A 22928-nucleotide genomic window follows, 5' to 3' on the forward strand; every position below is an offset into this window, starting at 1 on the left:
CTCATCTATATCTCTATTGTTTTGGAGCCTTTATTTTAAAATAGAATTTCTACAGCACTATATGGAATCCAGCTACTTTTTTCCCATGTACTAGTAATAGCTTTTCAGTTAGGACTCTTCCACATTGTGCCTTCCTGGAGCATGAGGTAGGATATGTCATCTCACCTCATCCAAGGCAAACTCTGATTCCTGGGCCACAGTTTCCCTTTTTCTCCTTCCACCTTCTTGACTAAATGCAAATTGTAAGAGAAGATGGGTTGAACAGTAAGAGTTTAAATGCTTTCAAGCAGGGGAGAGAATTGAAGGCCTTCTGTATTTTGACTGAATACCCAAAGCACTGCCCTAGTGGGTAATAAAAATAACGGAACTGTAAATAACAAAGAAAAAAGAGATTTTTCATGGAACATACTGCATTTAAAGCTACATGAAATTTGCACTCTGCCAGCTATAACTTTGCAGATAACATGAATTTAAGTGCTGCCATGACAGGCTATGTACTATATCTACATGTATTTAGAAACTTTCTCTTGAGGAGAGCTTGGAATACAGAGACTTAGACAAAGAAGGAATTTGTCCTTTATTTAAAAAAGAGGTAGGCATAATCCAACAGAGTTTAAGACCATATTTGTGTTTTAACATGAGTAGGGCTTATGAATTTACTGAGATTGCTTCGAAGTGCTAAGTTAAGCAGAACATCTCTACTTTTGGGTAACAGTGAGAACACAGATTCTGGTTAGATGCTTGTGTTTACATCATCGTTTTCCAGTGATTATGTAGATGATTTGTATCAGACAAAACTATAATGGAATCCATAGCATTGTTGTTATTTCCTGCTTAGAAAACTTAGGAAAAAAATACTTAGGAAAAATATCTAGTTACTTCTGTGTATATTTCCTGGAATTTTTTGTTTATTTCTTGATGGAAAGCATGTACTTGGCTTTTTTTTTTAAACTAGACTTGATAACATTTTATTGGAGTTTCTTGTTTCTGTTGAATAGAACTTTCTAAGACACCATCTCCTGTTTTTACTTTTTTTTAATTTGTTCTCCAAACAAGAGTGGAACTTGAAAATTATGTATTCTTCATATCTCTTTAGGTCAACTTATGAAAGATGGACCATATTCCTAGTACTAGTTTGCCTGCTAGAGGCTGAGGAAGGAGAATTAATTTTTCTGAGGATTGTCAGCACTGTTGAAGAGTACCCATGCAGAAGATTGTGCGTTGGTGTTTGACTTAAAATATCGATATGTCATTTTGAGCATTTTGAAAGATCTCTGTTCTAGCTTGGATACTGTCACATGAACTGAAAAAATGATTGAATGACTGTGAACAAAAGATTGGAAAACATGATTCTGCCTTGGCTCTAGTACTCAAAACAATTACAGCTCCTGACCAGAATGTGGAAATCTCTTGAAAAGTTTTGCTGGACAACTAAAGCAGAAGTTACATCCACAGACCATTTTTATCTTGAGAGTTATTTCAAACATGAAGTTAGCTGTGCTTCTTGGATATGAACTGTTTTAAGCATGAAAAAGATGTTGCTGTGCATATTGACTATCTTGGTACTTGACTAAGAAAAGTATGAAAAAAATGGAAAGTAAGGATTTAATTTATTTCCAATAAGTAACATAACACAGGTTTTGCTTTTAATTACAGTTGCATAAGCATAATACTGATTTAAAGATGAACAGACCGACAAAATTTGAAATGAAAAAACATGGTCATTGCTGGACAAAAACCTCAAAACACTGTTTTTAAACCCCTAGAAAGTGGTCCATATGTATTTTATTTATGGGGTTTTTTTTCATAAAAATATGTGAGGAGACCTTGCTGTCTTTCTATTTGATGTCTGTTTAACCTCTTTCCTCCAAAGTTCAGAAAAATCCTTTTTTTAGCATGACATTCAATCACCTCTGTTATATATCTCATCTCACATTGCTGCTTTCATAGTTATTGAATTCATTATCATAAGATGCAATGATGCAATGATTTTTACATATAACCATGTATATGAATACTGGAAAACATATTAAAATAATAGAAACCAAATAAAAAATAAATTTTTGTCAGTCATCAGTTTGTGTGCTTGTCCTAAACAGTAAATGTCTAATCCACCAACTTCTAATTACAGCTCATAGTAAATTTTATTTCTTATATTTATTTATTCTTTTTATAGTTCATTTGTCTTTTTCACATAAAGTTGTAATTTTTGCTGTATTTCAAATGACACATCAATAAGACTATAGATGACTTTATCAAATAAATATTTGCTCTGACTGCCCATAAGACCCACTAAACTCCATTGCTTACAGTTGACAGTACTATTGAAATACATCCATTTAGTGACAATAGATGGTCTATAGCTGTTATGAACTGTTACATATCTATTTTTCAAATCCTTTGCACTATATTGTCTCCTTACAGGTCACATACTTTGCTAAATATATGTTTTAGAGTCAGGTTTAAGATAGTGGATTTCTTTAAAGTCTAAGAACTATTACAGTACTATATTTTGTTTATATAATTAACAAAAGCCAGATTAGGTTCTAATGTTTGTAATATTAAGTGTTTGACTAATTGCTCATGTGATATTCCTACTTGTCTCCTTTCCTTCCAGGTTATGTTGTAGAAATAAAGGTGCAGACATTAAGTTTACCTCTTCTTCATTGCATCTGCTACTCATTACTAGTTCATGGTTTACTTCAGTCTTGTGGCCATTATGCACATTTTACACTAAACTATAGTATTTTAAAGAAAAAAATGGAGTTAAAATTATTGTATTGCTGAGATATTTAATGTGGAAAAGACGATTATGTGCATGATGAATTCCAAGTGAATCTGAGTTAAAGGGTTTTATGTAGTGGCTACTCACTGAGATAACTGCTTTGTTATTCTGCACATAGACTGTTAAAAACAAGTCAGAAAAGTTATATCTATATGCTTCTGAATTCCAGGGATTTGCACAATTCTGTTAGACAAAAGACATCCAGAATTTACTGTAACTGACAGCTGTTAGAATATCTTAGAGGTCTGCAAAAATTGAGGTTTCGAGAGCAACGTTTGTTTTCTGTGACATGACCAATGAAGATTTTTTTTCTGCAAGGTTCCCCTTTATCTTCATATTGTCTGGCTCCTCTGACAGTTCCTCTACTCACTGGCAGCTCTGCCAAAGGAGATTTAGTAGGTGGGAATGACCATGTTTTTAGGTGACTCAGGTTTCAAGGACAAGATAAGTGACTTGAAATAATACTGCAAACAACTCCTTTAGAAATATCCTACTTAATAGTTAAGGATTGGATCAAGGAGTGTTTGTTTCTGAGCATTTTTTTTGCTTGATGCTTTTACAGTGTTTGGTGAGAGGGTATCGTATGTTCTCATTTTCTTTGTGCCCACAGCTCTCTTGTACAGCTAAAGAAAATTACTAATGTGCATTGAGAAAAGCTATTAGCAGTTTTGATTGTTGTTTCGTTAATTACAGTTCATATTATGTAAATCAGTTTTCCGTATTTTCATTTTCTCTCTCTTTATTCTTTATTCAGATTCCACCAAGAAAATTAAGGATGTCTTAGAAGAATTCCATGGCAGTGGTGTGTTAGCAAAATATAATCCTGAAGGGGTAATTCTTCTTCTTTCTTAATGATCAGAAATGGTGGGGAGAATTTGGAAATGTAGCCAATCTAAGCATTTGAAATAGAAGATTTTTTTATAAATCAGCTGTTTGGGGTATTTGAAACTGTTTGAAAAACAAAAATATGAGTATTTTGAAAAACTAAAAATGTATGAATATCACATTAGACAGACCATCTTAATAATTTACATAAACCCACTTTTTTTTTTTTCCTAAAATTTAAAGAAACAAACTGTCATGGTTTGACCCCAGCTAAGCTCCAAACAGCCACTCGCTCACTCCCTCCTCCCCAGTGGGGTGGGGAGAGAATCAAAACAGACAGTTTAATAAGTAAAACAAAAGCTATGCACACAGGCAAAGCCAAATTCACCACTTCCCATGTGCAGGCAAGTGTTCAGCCATCTCCAGGAAGGCAGGGCTTTGACACATAATGATTACTTGGGAAGACAAATGCCATCACCCTGAGTGATCTCCACTTCCTTCTTCTTCCCCCAGCTTTATATACTGACCAGCATGCCATATGGTATGAAATATCCCTTTGGCCAGTTGGGATCAGCTGTCTTAGTTGTACCCCCTCCCAACTTCTTGTGTAGCCCCAGCCTCCTTGCTGGTTGGTGGGGTGAGAAGCACAAAAGACCTTGGCACTATGTAAAAACTGCTCAACCAGGACTAAAACATCTCTGGATCACCAACACTGTTTTAAGCACAAATCCAAAACATAGTCCCATTCAAGCTACTGTGAAGGAAATTAGCTCTATCCCAGCCAAAATCAACACACAGACATACCCCCACCAAAAAAAAAAAAAAAAACCAAACCAAAAAACCAAAACAACCCCACAAACCTTATTATAAGATTAACATGCTTTTCAATTATTTTTAAAGATTTGACATGTTAAGCATAATTTCAGAAGTTAGTAAAATCTGTTCTTTTAAAATTCTGTTTCTCTTGTGCTGTTTCTGGTAGTGGGATTTTCTGATGTTATGAAACAAAGAATTGAGCTGGAAAGAAAAGTGTTTGCGCATTGTCACTACAGATTCACCACTACACAGAGTATTCTGGTTTGGCTGGTAGAAAAAGCCAGATTGTTTTCTTTTCTTATCCTCATTTGAAGTTTGTATTTGCTTAGCACATCCTAATAGTGTGATTCAGAATGTAGCTAAATAAAAACCTGTTTCAGTAATGTTTCTAATATTAATGTTTCTAACTGTGCTCACATTACGTGAAATTCAGGACAGAAAAATGTGCTAACCATTATGAAAATTACTTAATCTTACATTTCAGGGTGTAAAAGACAAGAATTACTGGAAACTAAGATAGTTATAACTCATTAAGTATTGAGAAATTATTTGACGTTTTGTACTTGGAAAGCAAAATGTTGGTCATTTTAGTCAGTTTCTGGGGAAGAAGTTTTGTGATCCAGTAAAATAGTACAAGTTGATGCTGTAAATGATCATCTTAAATTTCCAGGCTTTTAGTTAAATGCAATCATAGAATATAAAAGGATGGGAATGTTGTGATCATCTACTCTATTCTCCAGTGTAACGTAGGCTGTAGGAGCTATTGTTTTTTATTAGAATATAGGCACATTTTTTGTTTGTTCTTTTTTTTCAGGAAAAGTCTGAACTGTTGATTTACAAACTCCATGTTTGCTTTTTTTTTATTTTACTTTAACTTCTGCAATTTTCTCTGTGCTCTTAGTGTATGTGATAAAATGGTCTTTATATATTAATGTGTTTTTTTTCTAATTTTTCACTTTGTCATCATACAATGTCTTCAGTTTTGTGAAGGGTCCCTGTTAAAGTGAAAAATGTGTATTTTATGGATATTTTAATAATATGTTGCCAAGCAGGTAATATGTTATCAAATTATCAATTGTGTATAAACATCATTATTTAAAGTGGTGTGATTAATCTCTTTTAACAAAGTCATTCTTCCAGCTTGGGGGTGTGTGGACATTGAGTCATGGCAAAATGTGATCGGTATGGGCACCCAGGACAACTGCTCTAATTTGAAGCCAGGTGAATTGGCAAAATTTGTGCAAAGCTGGAATTAATAAACACAGCTGGTCTTGAGACGAGTCTGTGACTCTGCATAGTGTCTCCCAATTCTTCGTTTCACAGCTATTTGTTTGCAGAATCCTGCTAGTGTATTGCAGCATCCAGGGATTATAGAGCAGGAGAACATGCAAGGCAGTGAGCAAGACAAGAGGAGGGAAGGGGAGGAAGAATGCAAGTCAGACACTGTGGTGACTTCAGTGTCTTCAGCAGGGATCAAGCTCTCCGCCACTGCTGGGTCAGTGTTGGACCTAGGCTAAATCTGACAGCTTTTGTACTTTACTGCTTAGCACTTAGACTTCAGGGAGTGCAACATAAAGAAAACATACCTAGCAACAAAGCTACTTTGGATCTGGTAGGATTTGTTAGCTCAAGTTTCATGCCATAGGCTGCTGAACTGAAAGCAAAGTGACTGAGCTTTCCTCTGCCACAGAGTGACTATTCTGTTCTGACAGGAGAACTGCCTCTACACAGGTGTACCTGTATTTTTGTCATGCATTCAACCTGCTGTGTGGATAAACTCTTTACAGAATGATTTGCACATTGATTTTATGTGGTTGGATGAGGACTTCATGGGTTAGAAGTAAATAATTGATTATCTGTAAATGGGATGACGAAAATTGACTGATCCAGCTGAGATCAGTCATAGTCCAGCTATTTATTTACACATATTATAGACAGCACTTCCGTTTTGTTGCTGTGTTTTGTAGAGGATACCATCATATTTCTGTTTTAACTTTCTATTTCCTATATTGTTATCTTATAAGCACTCAAAGTGGTTTTTTCAAGTCTTGTTCTACCAAAGGATGGTGCTTTTTTTTACCAATAAACATGGGACAGAAGAGCTATGGCAAAAATAGCAGAGATATATATTTATGTACTTAAGATAAAGCCTTAGGAACTTCCTGATTCAAGCTTCCCTCTGCTTAAAGAGTTCAGGAATTTACTCCACTCCATTGCTTCTGTATTGCAGTTTTTATCACAAGCTGATCTAATGGGATGCAAATAGCACAAGAGAAGGTACTGGTATTTGGAGTTTGTTACCTGAAGTAATCTGAGTGGATTTTGGGCTTAGGGGAAATGATGTATCTGATTATCAGAAAATTATCTATTATAGGGAATTTATTTATGAAGCTTTTAATCTCTGCTTTCAATGTAAAAGAGATGACCAAAATTTCTGCAAATTCTACTGAATCTCTGCCCTTTCACCTTCTTCACTAAGTCAATATCAAATAGGTAGTTAAGAATGGATTTTATACCTGGATATAAGACACATAGGTAGGTTAAGACTAGCCTCTTGGAAAGCTGTGATTTACAAATATTCTTTTCATTATTTGAGATTTATTTGTATTAATTATTTTCAGTCTTTTCACTTTTAGGGGAGCATTGAATAGGTTAACAAGAATTAGGAAAGCAGATAGAGCTAAAGGTGGTATCTAAATGATCAGTAAGTATACAATATTGTGTGCTTGTAGTCCTAGTGTTGTCATCCTTTTTGAATGCATCGTAATTTCTTGTTTGCCAAGGATGTCATTGGTCCTCTTGGCCACCTGGGCACACTGCTGGCTCATGTTCAGCTGCTGTCAACCAGCAACCCCAGATCCTTTTCCACTGGGCAGCTTTCCAGCCACTCTTTCCCAAGTCTGTAGTGCTGCATGGGATTGTTGTGACCCAGGTGCGGGACATGACACTTGACCTTTTTGAACCTCATACCTTTGTTCTCAGCCCATTGATGCAGCCTGTTCAGATCCCTCTGCAGAGCCTTCCTACCCTCAAGTAGGAAATGAAAACTCCCACCTAACTGACCAAGCTACACTTGATAAACTTCTCCAGATTGTTGACAAGGATATTTAACAGGACTGGCACCAACACCAAGTCTGGGTGACTGACTACCAGATGGATATAACTACGTTGACCACCACTCTCTGGGCTCAGTCATCTGACCAGTTTATTACCCAGCAAAGAGTGCACTTGTCCCAGCCATGAGCAGACAGTTTCTCCAGGAGAATGCAGTGTCAAAGGCTATTCTAAAGACCTTAGAGGTTTTCCAACATTAATCATAACAATTCTATGGAAGTCCAGGTAGACAACAACTACAACCTTTCCCTCATCTACTAAGTGGGTCACTTTGTCACAGAAGGAGTTTAGGTTGGTCAAGTAGGACCTAGCTTTCCAAAATTCATGCTGGCTTGTTCTGATCCCCTGCCATGTGATGGCACTGAAGATGGACTCCTCCGTGACCTTCCATGCCACTGATGTCAGGATGACAGGTCTGTAATTACCTGAATCCTCCTTCCAACATTTGCCAACCTCCAGTCAAGTGGGACCTCCCTTGTTAGCCAGGACTGCTGGTAAATGATGGAAAGTGGCTTGGTAAGCACTTGCACCAGATCCCTCAGTGCTCTTGGGTGGATCCCATCTGACCCCATAAACTCACATGTGTCTTAAGTGGTGTGGACAACGATTTCCCTTTGGATTCTGGAGGCTTCATTCTGCTCCCTACCCAACCTTCCAGCTCAGGGGGCATGGTACCACGAGAACAACTGGTCTTACTATTAAAGACTGAGGCAAAGAAAGCATTATGTACCTCTGCCCTTTCCTCATCTTTTATCAACATGATTCTGCCTGCATCCAATAAAGGATGAAGAGTCTCCTTAGCCCTCCGTTTGTTGTTAATGTGTTTATCTTAGAATCACAGAATGACTTGAGTTGGTAGGGACCTTAAAGATCATCTAGTTCCAACCCCCTCGCCATAAGCAGGGAAGCCACCTACTAGATCAGGTTGCTCAAGACTCCATCCAACCTGTCCTAGAACACTTCCAGGGATGAGGCATCCACATTTTCTCTGGGCAACCTGTTCCAGTGCCTCAATACCCTCTGCGTAAACAATTCCTTCCTAACAGCTAATCTAAATCTCTCCTATTTTAATTCGAATCTGTTTCCGCTTGTCCTATCACTATTTGCCCATGTAAAAATCCCTCTCGGTCTTTTATAAGCCCACTTCAGGTACTGAAAGACCACTATGATATCTCCCTGGAGCCTTTTCCAGGCTGAACAACTCCAACTCTCTCAGCCTGTCTTCACAAGAGAGGTTCTCCATTCCTCTGATCATCTTCATGGCCTCCTCTGGACCCACCCAAGTAGGTCGATGTCTTTTTTGTGCTGAGGACCCCAGAGCTGGATGCATCACTTCAGGTAGGGTCTTACAAAGGCAGACTAGAGGGACAAAAGCACTTGCCTCAACCTGCTGGCTACACCTCTGTGGATGCAGCCCAGGATGGAGTTGGCCTTCAGGGCTGCAAGCAAGGACTGCTGGCTCACTTCCAGCTTTTCATCCCTCAGAACCCCCAGGTCCTTCTCCACAGGGCTGCTGTCAATGAGGTCTCCCAGTCTATACTCGTACTCGAGATTGTCCCGACCCAAAGTAGCACCTTGCACTTGGACTTGTTGAACCTCATTAGGTTGTTGTGGACCCATTCTCAAGCTTCTACAGAGCTCCCTGGATGTCATACCTTTTTCTCGTCTTTTTTTTTTTTTTTTTTTTTTTTAATAGGATTTATGTAGTTTATCATTTTATTCATTCTGATAAGTTCTTGATTAAACAGCTCTTCTTGGTAACAATTTTTTTTATTTTTTTATTTTTTAAAGTACACAGGGATGAAAGGCAAGCATTAGATTTATTTTTTTTTCCTTGGTTAACTATCACTGCATGTTTAAATTTCTTGCACTGTCTAATCAAGACTAGCATGCTGACTTCGAGCCATTTTCTTGACTTTTGTGCTAATGCAAAATATGGGATATTCTATCTAGTCTCTTAAACCTGTTCATTTAAGTCACTAACCTTTCACCAAGAATATTTCTTTTACAAAAATAGAGCTTTACTGTTATGACACTGCACTAATGTGTGTGTCTTCTTTCTTTCCTTGCATGCCTTACAGAAACAGGATATACTTAATCAAGTAAGTAGTCTTAATTTGATTTTTTCTTTTTTTATGCATGGGTTCAGTATCTTTTATTTTGTAGGCTTTTCATTGAGATGTACTTGTTAATAAATACTGCATGTGGCTATTCTGTCAGATAATAGATGAATATTTAAAGCTGAGAGCAGAGTGCACTCCATTTATGGTGGCAGACTTTTTCACTGAACTTCATTTTTATCATTCACAGTACATAATTTTGCTAACATTAATTGAGTTGAATATGAGAAGTAAGTTAAGAGCAAGTAATTGACTTGTTCCATATTTGTCACAGAAATTTCTGCTTCCTGTGAGATCTTGTAATGGTTTTTATTATTCTAAAAGGACAAGAACACACATTGGAAAAATATTAAATGCAGATTCTATAACCATATAATACCATTTATATGTAGCAGGCTTAAAATTGAAGGCTTAAAAAATAGATTTGATAATTTGAATAAGGCTTACAGTGTGCTTTAAGCGATTGTGACTTTGCAGCGATTGCAAGAGAAATGGTTAAAGAGCTGATCATCAACCCAAGAGTCTACTCCTGAGAAGCTTCAGTAGCCTAAAACCAGGTATAAAAGTAAAATGAAAAAAAGAAAAAAGCTAGGGAAGAAGGACTAATGAAATGAACAAGTTTTTTTAAATGACCCAGTTATTCTTTCTTTGTAGCATAGAGGTGTTAAAAAGCCCCTTATCTGCTGTTCTGGCAAGAGGCAGCCAGAACATGAGAACAATGAAAATGTCAAGAGAGTGAAAGGATTAGTTTTGTAGGAAACCCTCACTTTCTGGGGTCAGAGGCCGGTTGAGTTTTTGGAGGTGTGTTACTAAGAGCAGTACTCCCTGTTCACAAAAGGACTCAGTTTTCTTCAGATTACCAAAGTTACTTTTTTTAGAAAGCTAGCAGAGTGACTACAGTGGGTCTTGAAAGAGAAGGTTTTCAGGTTAAAGCAGTGTGTCTATGACCAGTCTTGAGACTCATCTCATCAATATTTAGCTAATAACTTTGTCAAATTAGATGAATACTAATAGAATCAACATGCTAAACCAAATTTAGGAATTGTTGCTAAAATTGGGAAATTCTGGATACTACACTGGAAAAGCTTGATGATTTTATGGACTATAGTAAATGAAATGAAATGCACTCATGCAGAGTACAGTGTGCTGTACCCTGTCACAAGTGGCATTTTTAGATAAATTGATGTGTATATAGTTGATCACAGGATGAATTGTGGTTTGGTTGTGAAGAGGAGAAATATGTTACTGGGATGTTGTGATAGTACTCCTGTGGCCATGGTGGTCTGAGAACAAGACAAAACTTGTAAAAAAAGGTAGTGTCTTAGGCCCATTGACATACGTGGAAAACTAATTAAAATTTCAAGCACACAGAAATATGGTTTGAAAGGATTCTTTATACTTTTTCCCTAAGCTATGTTCTTTGATGTGACTGAAAATATTAACTTACTTTAAAGACCTTGCCTTGTTATAATATATAAAGTGAAGTATTTCTACTACAGATAGGAAGATTTAATTTTCTGTGAAAAAGGTACTGCAAAACCCACATGTGACAAAGCGAACTCAAGTTGGAACTAATTTACAGAAGGGTTAGTGGGATGTGCAGAACTATAGCATATATATTATGTAGGAGAAGCCTGTCCCTCACGTTTAGGAAGCTGGAGTTGTATAATTCTAGCTATGAAAGAGAAAAATGTAGCATCTTGCGAATATCACCAGCAGAAAAGTTTATGTTTTAGACACTGGGAACTCAGTGTTTTTCTGGCGCTCTGGGCAAAATTTCTAGGGAGAACTTCCTGGATACCTAGAGAGTTGGGAAGCCTGCCAGGCAAAGATGCTGGCAGTCTGGCTGTGAGCCTGTTTTCTGTGGAGTGTGTTGAGGGCACTGAGGTGTAAAATGTTTCAGATAGTCAATTTCTGCTGCAAAACTGTTTGCATTTGAACATTTTTTATGATCTTTAATGGTCCCTCTGTCTCCTTTTCCTAGTATATGCTAACAGTGCTAATCTCCCTCCTTGATATCTTCCTTTCCTTTTTATGCTTCCCTTTTCTGCCTTAAGATCACATCTTTGTCCTTCTTTTGCTCTACTTTTTTGTATTGCACAGTACCGTATTTTTAAGCTTTATGAACCTTGCTACGTTAAAAAAGACAATTTAAAAACTTTTGCACAGAATATTTATTTGTGAGTAGGGTTTTTTTGTGTGTGTGTTTTGGTTTTTTTTTTTTTTATTTACTGTTTTCATTCTGAACAACAATATGTTATCTTCTGGATTGGTTTCTATGATGATGGCTGCAGCTACAATTGATTCACCTGCATGGTGACATCCAGATAACATTTATGAAACTGCATAGAGAAAAAATATAGAAAAATATTTTAAATTATAATTTATTGCAGGAATTAATCAACTAATGGAAATGTCTTGAAGTCCTCTTATGCAATACAGGTATTGATATATATGAATGTATGCATATATAACTAAGCAGATGCCACTGCTCATATCTTTTTACCTCTTTCTAAACTAAACTTTTAAATTCTGGTAAGGAGAAACTCAAACTTAGTTATCATAGCTACACTTTTACTAAAACCTGTAAATTTACTTGGGGTAAAGTAGATGTAAGTTGTTGACAAATGGAATGGGACATTTTAAACCTTTTTCTGTTGGTATAAGTGATTATTTCAAGTGAAAGTTCCAGTTAGTCAGGCTCAAAATTAGTTAAATCTCAGAAAACAGTTAATTCCTGAAGTGGAAGTTTGTCAAGTATACTTCAAAACTAAAGGGGGAGGGATGGACAGTGACTGGTTTCTTACAAAAAGTGCTGTAGCAATTATTTTTAATAAATGTAGCTGAACTAACCTCCACAAAAGTTTACAGTGGGCAGAGAAGGTCATTACAGGGAAAATATGTAAAAACTACTGATACAGAACATGTACAGAAAAATTATTTTTCTTAGTTTTAACCACGTTATGAAAATGATAATTCAGATATGTTTGTAACTAGGTTTTTACACAATCTTCACAAGCAGATAAATTGTTTGTTTCAACCCGAACTTTTTGTCATAACTGACTTTTTTTAGGGATTCATTAATTTTGCTATTTTATTTGGTTTTAGTCTGAACCATGCTGCCTACTCCATTTTTCCTAACTTCTGTAGTAATTGTAATTTTTGGATGACAAATTCTTCTGGGACAGAATGCAATCTACATACTTGTCACTTTGTTTGGTTTGTAGTAATTTCAAAAGACTCTGAGTGGTGATCTCCTACAAGGTCCTTCTAGAATGTGCCTTAACACTCTTTCTTCTTAAGAAACTTTGCCACATTTGTATAGTAAATATAGCATATTTAGTAAAAATAATGTGTTAAATATACGTATTTATATGTGTAATACTTATGGATGTACGAACTTGTGCATGTATAGAATTATGTACTAAAGAAAAACTGCTGGTAATAAAGTGTCTTTGGTTTTTCTTTTAACCAAATGTAAGATTGGGATGAGACTGCAGTGGTTGGTGTATGCATTCCAGACTTATTTTGGTAATTGGCATCAATTTGTTTTAATAACATGAGAAAGTACTAGAAGATTATGCTTAAAAATCTAGTTATTGCATAAAAATTTTCCTATTTCCATTTCAGATGCTTTGTTGCTTTTACTTCTTTGAAGAGCTGAGGGAAAATTTTGGCAATACTATATGTCTGTGTATTGGTAATATCCAAATATTATTTGGCCATATGGAATATTTGGTAGGAGCAGCCTGTGAGAGTGTGTGATTTTTATTTTTTTTTTTTCTGTAAACATTCATATCAGCAAATGAGAATTTGGAGGCTGTTTTACCTAAGAACTAGTTTTGTTTGGTTACCAGAATTTTCAAAATTAATCATGTAAAAACTGTATTAAAGCAAATGCTTAGATCAGAAAATGCTAAGGACTTTCAATTTAAATCAAACTTTACTGTGATGAACAAAGCCAATCTTCATGAGGAATTCCAAAATTAATTTGACTTTCTACCTTTGAACATTAGAAATATATTTTAAACACAAAAAAAAATGTATTCTCAGTAATTAATGGTTTTTAGCTTATTAACCCTCTCTATACGGTCCCTGTTTTTTTTTTCCCAAAAACCTCGAAAATTTTTCAGTAGTTCTTTTTTGGGTCAATACAAATTGTTTAAAAATAAATAATCAGTTAAAGGAACTTACCCAAACCTAAAAAATAACTCAGAGCTATTACTGTCAGTAGATGAAAGCTGATTATAACTCTACATTTTTGGCACCATTTTGAGATCAGGCAACATAATTTAAAAAGTAATTAATTGATAATTACATTTCACTATAATTCTCTTTCCATTATCTCTGAAATTTTGTCTGTAATAAGTAAAAATCATATTTCATGCAAGTCTCTTGAAAGAAATTATTTATCCTTTTTCTTTTTCTTTGTTCTCCCTTCCATTCTGTTTTTCAGGAAAATAAAAACAATGGCTTATGTTGAAATATTTTTTACAAATCTAAAAGAAGAAAAAAACAAAGAGAATGTGATATTTTAAAAGAATTTATGGGTGGAGATTAATTTCAAACACTAGATCTTGTCTTGTTCCCATTTATGTGGCCAGTGTGGTGGGGAGGATTAAAAGGAGTTATTATTCTACCCCTCCCTGCCCTACCCCATCCACAATGGGGTCCACAATAGTCTTTTGTCAAGAGACTATTAATAAGTTGCTTTTTTGGTGTCTTGTGAGGAGAAAGAAAGTGGAGTGATAGAGCTTCTCTTCCTTCTTTCTACATGTCATCCAGTGGAACTGGTCATTGCATTTACACCAGCTAGGAAAATATAGAAGACCATTAGACACCTTCAGTTGCAGTTTGTTGTTAGGGTGGAGCTTGGGGCAGATGCTGCCACTTTCTTACTAAATTATTGCTTCTCTTCAAATGTCTTAGTATGGTAGGAGATAAAATATTATAGAGCATAGTTAAAACTTCTATATAGTTTTCTTTATAATACAGTGAAGGATGCCAAAACTTGCTTCACTTGTATATATCCTTGTATATTCCTCACTGAGGAACCATGTTTTATGTATTCTTAGTTTCAGGATATACTGACTTGTGATGTCTATACCATGTAGAGTTCTGTGTGTTGGCATAAATCTTAAAATATGCATACTTGGATTTTTTCTTGATCTTACTCTGTACATCAGTAAAGCAGAAAAGCAAATGATACAATTGCACAGCTTAACTGCTGTAAGAGAAATAAAGAAGTCAAATACACACAATATTTGTAGATGGAGTTGAACTTCGTTCTCTCTGTTGTACAATGTAGTAGAAGCCATTCTGCTGCTTGGGACAGAATCAAGCATTTTATGGCATCTCCATAGCCTGTTGTAGCCATAAACAGAATACAGAGACCTGAGCAAGACCTGTGGTTTTAGTTGAGTGTTGGTCTGTATATCTCTGATACAAAATTAGAAGACACCTGAAATTGTCTGGTCTTTTGCCAAACATAGTCATAACTGCTACTGGGAAACCAGGCCTTCAATTCCTGTTTTTCCTGAGACTGAAAGACACCCTCTATGAACTAGCACTATATTAGTGTAACGTACTTATCAGCGAGTGCTTGAGAAGAAACAGAACTCTTATCGTAGTCACTGGAGATTTTTTAAAGCATGTTAAGCATAGACTGATGTCCGTTTTTTTTCCTTTGGGTCCCTCATATTCTGGGAATCTGGGATTCAAAAGAAACTGAAGAGTGGGAAGCAAGAGCTTTGTTTTATGCCATTGGTTTACAGTAGAAAGAGAAGTAAGATATATGCATTCTTTAGTGGTGTTAATAAGGTAAAAAGCATCTTATCACATATCTATGTGTTACAGTGGGTAACTGCAAAGAAATTCACATATGGTTATGATAGCACTATGGAAAATAGTTGTTGCTTTATTTTCAGTTTGGTAGTATTCTGTGCATTAGCGGGAGAATAAAATCCCAGACTATTTTGTTAACCACAAATGAAGTGAGATTTTTAATGCCTCTGAATCCAAAACTAGTTTTAATATTTTCTTCATAGTTGTTAATCCTTTAGATAACGTAATTAATGTCATCCTGGAAACTCTCCTGAAAAATATTGGTTATCCTGAAAACTGTATTTTTATCTGATCAGTTGCCAGATCTTTAACCTCTTTGTGACTTCCAACTCTTTGCAGTTAAGATTCCTTAGTAACTTTTTTTTTCTGGTTCAATGAATGTCATTTGTTCAAATGTGTCTTTTTATGTGTGCTTGCTGTTCTGTCATAGGATTTTCTGTGGTATGTTAAGAGGGATAAACCAGTGTTCAGATTCAGGGAAATATAGTATCATCTAATGGTTTGAGCTGGAAGATCATCTAGTTCCAAGCCCCTTGCCATGAGCCCCCTTCTGCTAGACCAGGTTGCTCAGAGCCCCACCCAGCCTGGCCTTGAACACTTAAAGGGATGGGGCATCCAAAGCCACCTCTTCTCCAGGCTGAACAACCCCAGCTCTCTCAGCCTGTCTTCATAAGAGAGGTTTGTTTAGATGGAGAAGGACAGTAAAAGCCCAGGCTAAAGAATTTTCTATATAATTGGAGTTTTAAATGTATTATTATAGAAAAATAGGTAAACATCTCAGAATGCTTGGTGAGCCATTAAGACATTTACCAGGAGCTTTTAGCAGATGGGGATGAAGGAAATACAGTGTTCTGTGGAGAACAGTGTTCTTTTAGATCTTACCTCAGTTCTTCCACTGAGTGCAGATTATTCTTTATAACTTGAAAAAAACTCCTTTTGTCTGCTCCATCACCATTTTCCTTAATAACGTCCGGCAGCTGCTCAAAGAAGGTTGCCTTTAGATGTGGTTGAAATCTCTCAGGAGTCCAAATCTGGGGTCTGAAGCTCATTTCCAACCTTTCTCCCCACACCATTTACGCTTAGCCAGTGATCCCTCCTTGACAGCAGAGTTAGTGGAGACAGCTAACAAGTTTGGAAGAAGGATTGATAGCCACTGCTATTTCCCCCTATGCCTACCTGGCCCAGATGTTACTCCCCCACATAATCCAGTCTGTCCACAAATGGCATCGTCTCTCTCTCTCTCTTTCCAGATTTTTATTTTAGACAAAATAGGTGCTATATGGTGTTACCTTTTGCAGCTGCCACTTTTTATATCCATATAGCTAGTGTTGCTTTAGTATTATATTCTTGTATTTTGCAAAATGTGTAAGACATTGTAGCTGAGTTCCTTGAGAAACTGTTTTTTATTATATTATTCTAATAATATTATTATGAGGATAATTCTTGGCCTAATTATTTCTGTTTTATCCTGGTTCTAAAAGGGCTAATTGAGGAAAGGAATTTTCTTCAAAATAATGGGAGTTGGCAGAGCAGATCCTAATTGTTTGTAGCTTCCTTGTAAAATGAAGGATGCCATAAGCCATAAGGTTCAGAAAAATTTTCACCACAACATATTGGTTGGATACGGGTTCTTCAACAAGTAGATTTCAATTGAAACTGAAGATTTGGGCATATATGTCTATATTTTCTTAGTCAAACATCGCAACAGGAATGTTCTCATAGTATCTGGAAATAAGACAGATTTAGTCTGCTTTGTTTCACTGTTATGAAAACTGCTTCTACTGTTTTTAAACATAAGGAAGTAACAGTGAGTTGTTTGTACTAATGGAACTTTTTGTATGTAATCTGTTCATGACATTAACATTAAAATACCCACAACTGTTAGGTGTTTTGGACTAATGCATATTTGCCAAAATGTCATTGTGAAATATATGCAGGATATGAGATGACATGTTATGGTCCCGAGGCACTGAATTACCTCTATGAGCAACTTACAATTGCTGTTTGCTGCTTCATTTAGTACTGCATATAATAGTATATATAGATGAATATTTATTTACCTATATGCAGTACATATTTTTGTTCTTTGTTTCTTTCAACATAGGCATAGATTCAAAATGAGTTATTTCCACTCTGATTAAAAGTAGCACCCAACTCTGGTATGGCAATATAGAAAAGAAATAAAAAACTTGTCTCAGCTATTTTCTATAAAATTTACCTAAGCATCTTGAATTTTTCCACGTGTCCAGAAGTACTGACTGAACAGTTGAAACATTTTGACATCTGTTTTGATACCTCTCTTTTAGTAGCCTGATCTCTTAAACATGTTCAGTTCATCTCCTCATTCAAAGGAGTATTTCAGTATTTAGTTTGGTCACATTTTTATAAATAAATATTTAATAATTTTGTTGGCATAGACAGTACAGAAACCTCTTTTTTTCCCCTTACTGAATCTTCAGCTCTTTCCTGATATTTGGATGCTCTTTAGAGAAAGAGACATAAGTTTGAATTTCCTGAGGCAAACAGGGGAAATCAACCAAGGTAACTCCCACTGGTGAGGTGACTACCAGGAGATTTTTTCCCACAAGCAGGAAAATCTGTTGCTTTTTCTATGCTTTCAGAAGGAAATGATAGTCTCAGTTGCACTTGGTGCACAGTGCCTTTTTTTTGTAGATGGTTTTTATTTTTTATGAATATGTACAATGAGAACTTTTTTTCTGTGGCCAGTCAGTGACTTAGACCCCATTAGAAACTTTGGTTTGTTTCTTCTTTATTAGTTTGGAAGGAACTTACAGGAAAAAAAATACTTATGGATCAAATGCTTGTTGGCAGTTTAGGGCTCGGATTAATTTTGAAATTTTATGGATGGTTAATTAAATTTTATGGATTTTCCCTGACAATTTATCATGGAGGAAAAGATGCGCATTTTTAATTTCCCTATGCATTGAGCCATAGTGAGTCCAGTTTCATGTTTGCTTTCAGAAAAGATGAAAGTTGTTTATTGGTTTACACTTTTTATTTTTTAAAAATAATTGTAAAGTTAAAATTATGCAGTGTTGCTTATGCCTTCTGTCTCTTCTCCTTTCCTTTTCTCCAAGGTGAATATATAACTTTTTTTTTTTTTAAATTCAGTTAACTGGAACCAATTATAAAATCTATAAATAGGAACTGATAATAATGACTACTTCTAAAAGAATTAACAAAATTAATTTTATAAGGATGTTATGGTTTAAATTAGCTGAAACTCAATGGGGCTTTTGAATGTGTATTTCTTTGGGCTTATATCAAAATGTTTCATTACCAAATGAAGTTTTGTTACCCAGTAATACAGAAGATTATAAAGATTTATGAAATCTTATTTTGTAAAGTTTCTTTTTGTAAGACATAAGAACAGGAGCTCCAATAAACTTGGTGAATCAGATGTTTGATATATAAAAATAGGAATCCAGTTATGTATGACTAGTATAAAAAAACATACCTTTCTGTGACCTACAAGCAAGGATTTTGGTACCCTTTTTATTAGAGTCAAAGCTAAAACTGCATAGATTTTTTTTTCTTCCTTTTGACTCCCCTCTCTCCTCAGAAGATTTAGGCCAAGTTATTTGAAAGTTCTTTCATGTTCCCCTGATTCAACTATGTCCTATTTTATCTCTGTTATGTTGAAAATTTTCCTGAGATCCCTAAACTTGTGATCATAATCTCCCTATGCCCTTGCAGTCTCTTGTGAAATGGAATGAATTAATTCATGTGCCAGGCTAATTGTTGTCAGTTTGGTACATCCTCTCATGCTCTCATCCTCTCACTTGGGAAACGTCATGGAAAATGCCTTCTGAAATGCTAAATCCTTCTCTCTCAGGTTCATTTAAATTCAGCTGGAGCTTCTGGAAGGCAAGCAACTGTTGAAAATTAAGCAATTAGCCTGTGTGCTTAAGAAAACAACATTCACCATTATGGCTTGTACATTATTCTGATGTTATTGATCTGAACTGTTTAATTAATGTTTGAGAATTCATTAACATAAATTATTTTCAAACCATATCAAAATTTATTGAACTTTTCATCCGAAAAATTCTGATAGTGAGATTTAAAAAGAAGATATTGTGGTTTACATAGCATATTGGGCATGATGCATGTAAAGATGGAAGATTATTGTCCTCTGCTTTCCTTATTTTGTTGTCTTGCTTACCAAAACATTGTGCAGTACCTTTGAAAAGTGGTTGGGGCTGGGGAGAAATGTAAGTAATTAAAGAAAGGGTAGCTACTTGCTGCAGCATTTCCATATTTCAGAAGGGTAAAGTTCCATGAGGAAAAAGAAAAATAGTGTATAATTGCAGAATAGAGAAATGTTTATAATATTGTGTTGTTCACTCTCCTGTGAAAGTTATTTTAAATTAAGCTGAGCAAATGTTTTGTATCTTTCGGTGTTCTGTTCTAAATGAACTTACTTAATACTAAAACCTCTGCCTGGTGAGAATACTCTAACACCTCTCAGTGTCTTCTACAGTGGTCCTCACAGGATTTCTTTTAAGAAATTATTCCATTTTTCTACAGTCGTGTAATAGGTTATGTATATTACAGTAAGAGAGAGATGATAGAGAAAGTACTGAAATCAATTTAAAAGTGAACTGCTTTTTTTAAAACTCACCCCTTTTTCATTGGAAAGCTAGATGGATAATCTAAACTACTTCTAGATCTGCTGTGGTCTATCTTAGTTCTATTATTTGCTGTATATTCATTTACAAAAACATATATCCAGAAATGACTGTACTACTTTAGAGTTCAGTTCTAATAGGATAATCTTCACTGATTATGTTAGGTCCTTTAAAATGTTTTTCATCTATGGAGTACTAGAATCACAGATTTTGTGATTTTGGGCAGGACTGGTTTTGCACATTCTTTACATACAGCATGTGGTTTTGCATCTGAATTTTGGGCTGTTTGAAGCATTTATGAAATGTATTCAAACCACTTACCAGCTCCTAACTAACTTTCAACATAGTTTAAAAGCTTTTGGATGAGCAATGTCTGAACTCTGGTTCTATGAATGTTGCTTCTTCCCTTAGGGACTACAGGTCACAGAGCACGATAGAACAGAAGATAAAGCACTTTCAAGTGAAGAAATCTGGCTGTGGAACAACCACCCACTTTCCTTTGTTCTTTGCTAAGCACCCTGATTGGTGGCAGTCAGGATGTGGCAACCAAGTCATGTGTTTCTTTGCTATCTGTTGTCTTTTCTGGCCAGAAAACATGAGGCAGTTTGGAACACACATCTTGGAGGACACTGGCATAAATTATAGTTTGACCATCATTACAAAATATTGAAAAGTTTGAAGGTTTTTGAGAAAGAGAGACTTCAGTAGGAAGAAGCACAGAATTTTAACCTTATTTATTTATCCAAATATCTACCAGGCATAATTCTGAACTCAAAAGTGGAAAAAATGTAGCATTAGGGATTTAGTTATGGCTGGCAGCTTGGAGGACCAATGTCACTTGGGCATTAAAAATATTCAAAGAATATTTTTAGCAGTATATACATAAAATCCACAGACAAAGTAAATAAAGAAAATATTGATGTAATGAAAAGATATTTTACATGTCCATCCATGGTTTTGCTTTCCTTTTTCACTTAGCTATTCTTTTTTTGTGTATATGATTTAGTGAAGTAGCTAATACACATTTCATTAATGCACAATCTAACAAAGTAATTTCACACTGCTAAAGTTGGTTGATTTAGTGATTAATGTATTTGTTATGCTTGCAGTTAAAAAATACATTTATATAGTGTAGACTAATCACCGGTTTACTTGGATGCTGATACAACTCCTTTTGCCGTTGTGGTTTGATAACTTATACACAGTGAATTAAATGTTGGTAACTATTAGAGAGAAAAAATATGAAGTTTGTAGCATGAGTGAAACAGAATATGATTTGCCAAAGTAAAAGTGTGGTCAGAATTCTATGATGAGACAAAGATAGTGAGTCCATGTCCAAGTTGATTGTTTCCATTTTACACCCAGCTTGAGCATTGTCGGCACTATTTTTTTAGGTCTCTGCTATTTTAATCTTCAAGAGGTGAGATTTTTATTGGTTTCACTGAACTTCTTTCTCCAATGAAGTTCTGTATTAGAAGCTCAGCGTAGATACCCCTTTGCCAAGCTTTCATTCCTAATAATGATGACTTGCACAAGAGCAGTCAAATTTTGCAATCTATGCTGCTGGTCCCTCATAAGGGTATTGATACACATTTAAAACATTAACCTGAGGCAGTTAAGTCTTGGTCTTAATGGAAAAACCTTGTTTCATGTTGGAATAAAATGTTTACATCTCATAAATACATAAAAAAAATAAATCAAAGAAGTCAGGGGAAGAGAAATCTCTGCTCCAGAGTGTTACAATGATTTTAAAATAATTGTAAAAAATTATTTATACTGTGACTCGGATGTCAAATTCACTGAGGTGTTTGGAAAATTTAGTTTTGATTTTCTTTTTTTCTGGCATGGTTTCAAGATGATTCTTAAACTGAAGGAGTTGCACTAGAGTTTTCTATGGAGAAATGGAGTCTTCCTGAAGCATGGGAAGAACTCTCAAAGTCAATTTTGTGGTATAATTTGGCTTTGTCTCTTAATTTTTTAATGATGACAGGTTGCTGTTCTGTTTGATCTAGAAACAAAGACAATAACGCTATTTTTTACAGATTAATGATAAGCTGTTTTAAAGTCATATATGTAATGAGTAGCACCATTGCTAAGTATGCTGTTGTGTCAATATCTTTCAGGATAACTTTATCTTTAGTAGTTCGGTATTAGCAGGATGGGATCATAATGCTTCACATTGCTGTGACCCCATTGCACTCTAAACCTTCCTCGAGGGGGAGGTGCTGATCTCTCCCTGGTACCAGGAACAGGACACAAGGAAATGGAATGAAGTTGCATCAGGGGAAGTTCAGATCAGACATCTGGAAAAAGTTCTTCGCTGAGACGGTGGTCGATCAGTGGAATAGGCTTCCCAGGGAAGTGGTCATGGCACCAAGCCTGTCAGAGGTTGAGGAGCATCTGGATAACGCTCTCAGTCATATGGTTTAGTTTCAGGTAGTCCTGTGAGGAGCAGGGAGTTGGACTCAATGATCCTTATGTATCCCTTCCAACTTGAGATATTTTACGATTCATTTTATTAATTAAAACAGACAGTGCTATCTTAACAGGATCAGTCATCAATGGAGTTTTATTAATCAGTTCTTACCTTGATGGCAAAAACAAAGCCAAATTAAAGTAAATAACAAAAGTTTTGAACCAACAACTTGTCAACTTGTTTTTTTCCCCCCTGTAAGTAATGCTGTATATCTCAGCACTCTCATTTAACTACTGGGACCTACCCTATTTAAAATAGGGTGATTACTAACTCTTTGACAAACACCAGCAGAACAT

The 22928-nt window shown here is 35.6% G+C and overlaps 1 protein-coding gene across 8 annotated transcripts in view; it reads left to right on the plus strand.

Annotated features, from left to right (window-relative positions):
- Positions 1 to 22928, plus strand: part of DGKB (diacylglycerol kinase beta) — a 386692-nt gene that overhangs the window by 106761 nt on the left and 257003 nt on the right. For 5 of the 8 annotated variants that reach the window (XM_027723229.2, XM_027723230.2, XM_027723231.2 and 2 more), the window contains exons 3-4: positions 3540 to 3616; positions 9622 to 9642. In XM_027723229.2, the coding sequence (XP_027579030.1) occupies positions 3540 to 3616; positions 9622 to 9642 (98 nt within the window). Of the gene's footprint in view, positions 1 to 3539; positions 3617 to 7066; positions 7131 to 9621; positions 9643 to 22928 lie in introns of those variants that run through there. The other 3 variants (XM_027723234.2, XM_027723237.2, XM_027723238.2) reach the window with 2 other exon arrangements.

The sequence above is a fragment of the Pipra filicauda genome, unplaced genomic scaffold (genome assembly GCF_003945595.2).
Source record: "Pipra filicauda isolate LSUMZ 115617 unplaced genomic scaffold, ASM394559v2 scaffold66_size7647185_pilon, whole genome shotgun sequence".
Taxonomy (NCBI): domain Eukaryota; kingdom Metazoa; phylum Chordata; class Aves; order Passeriformes; family Pipridae; genus Pipra; species Pipra filicauda.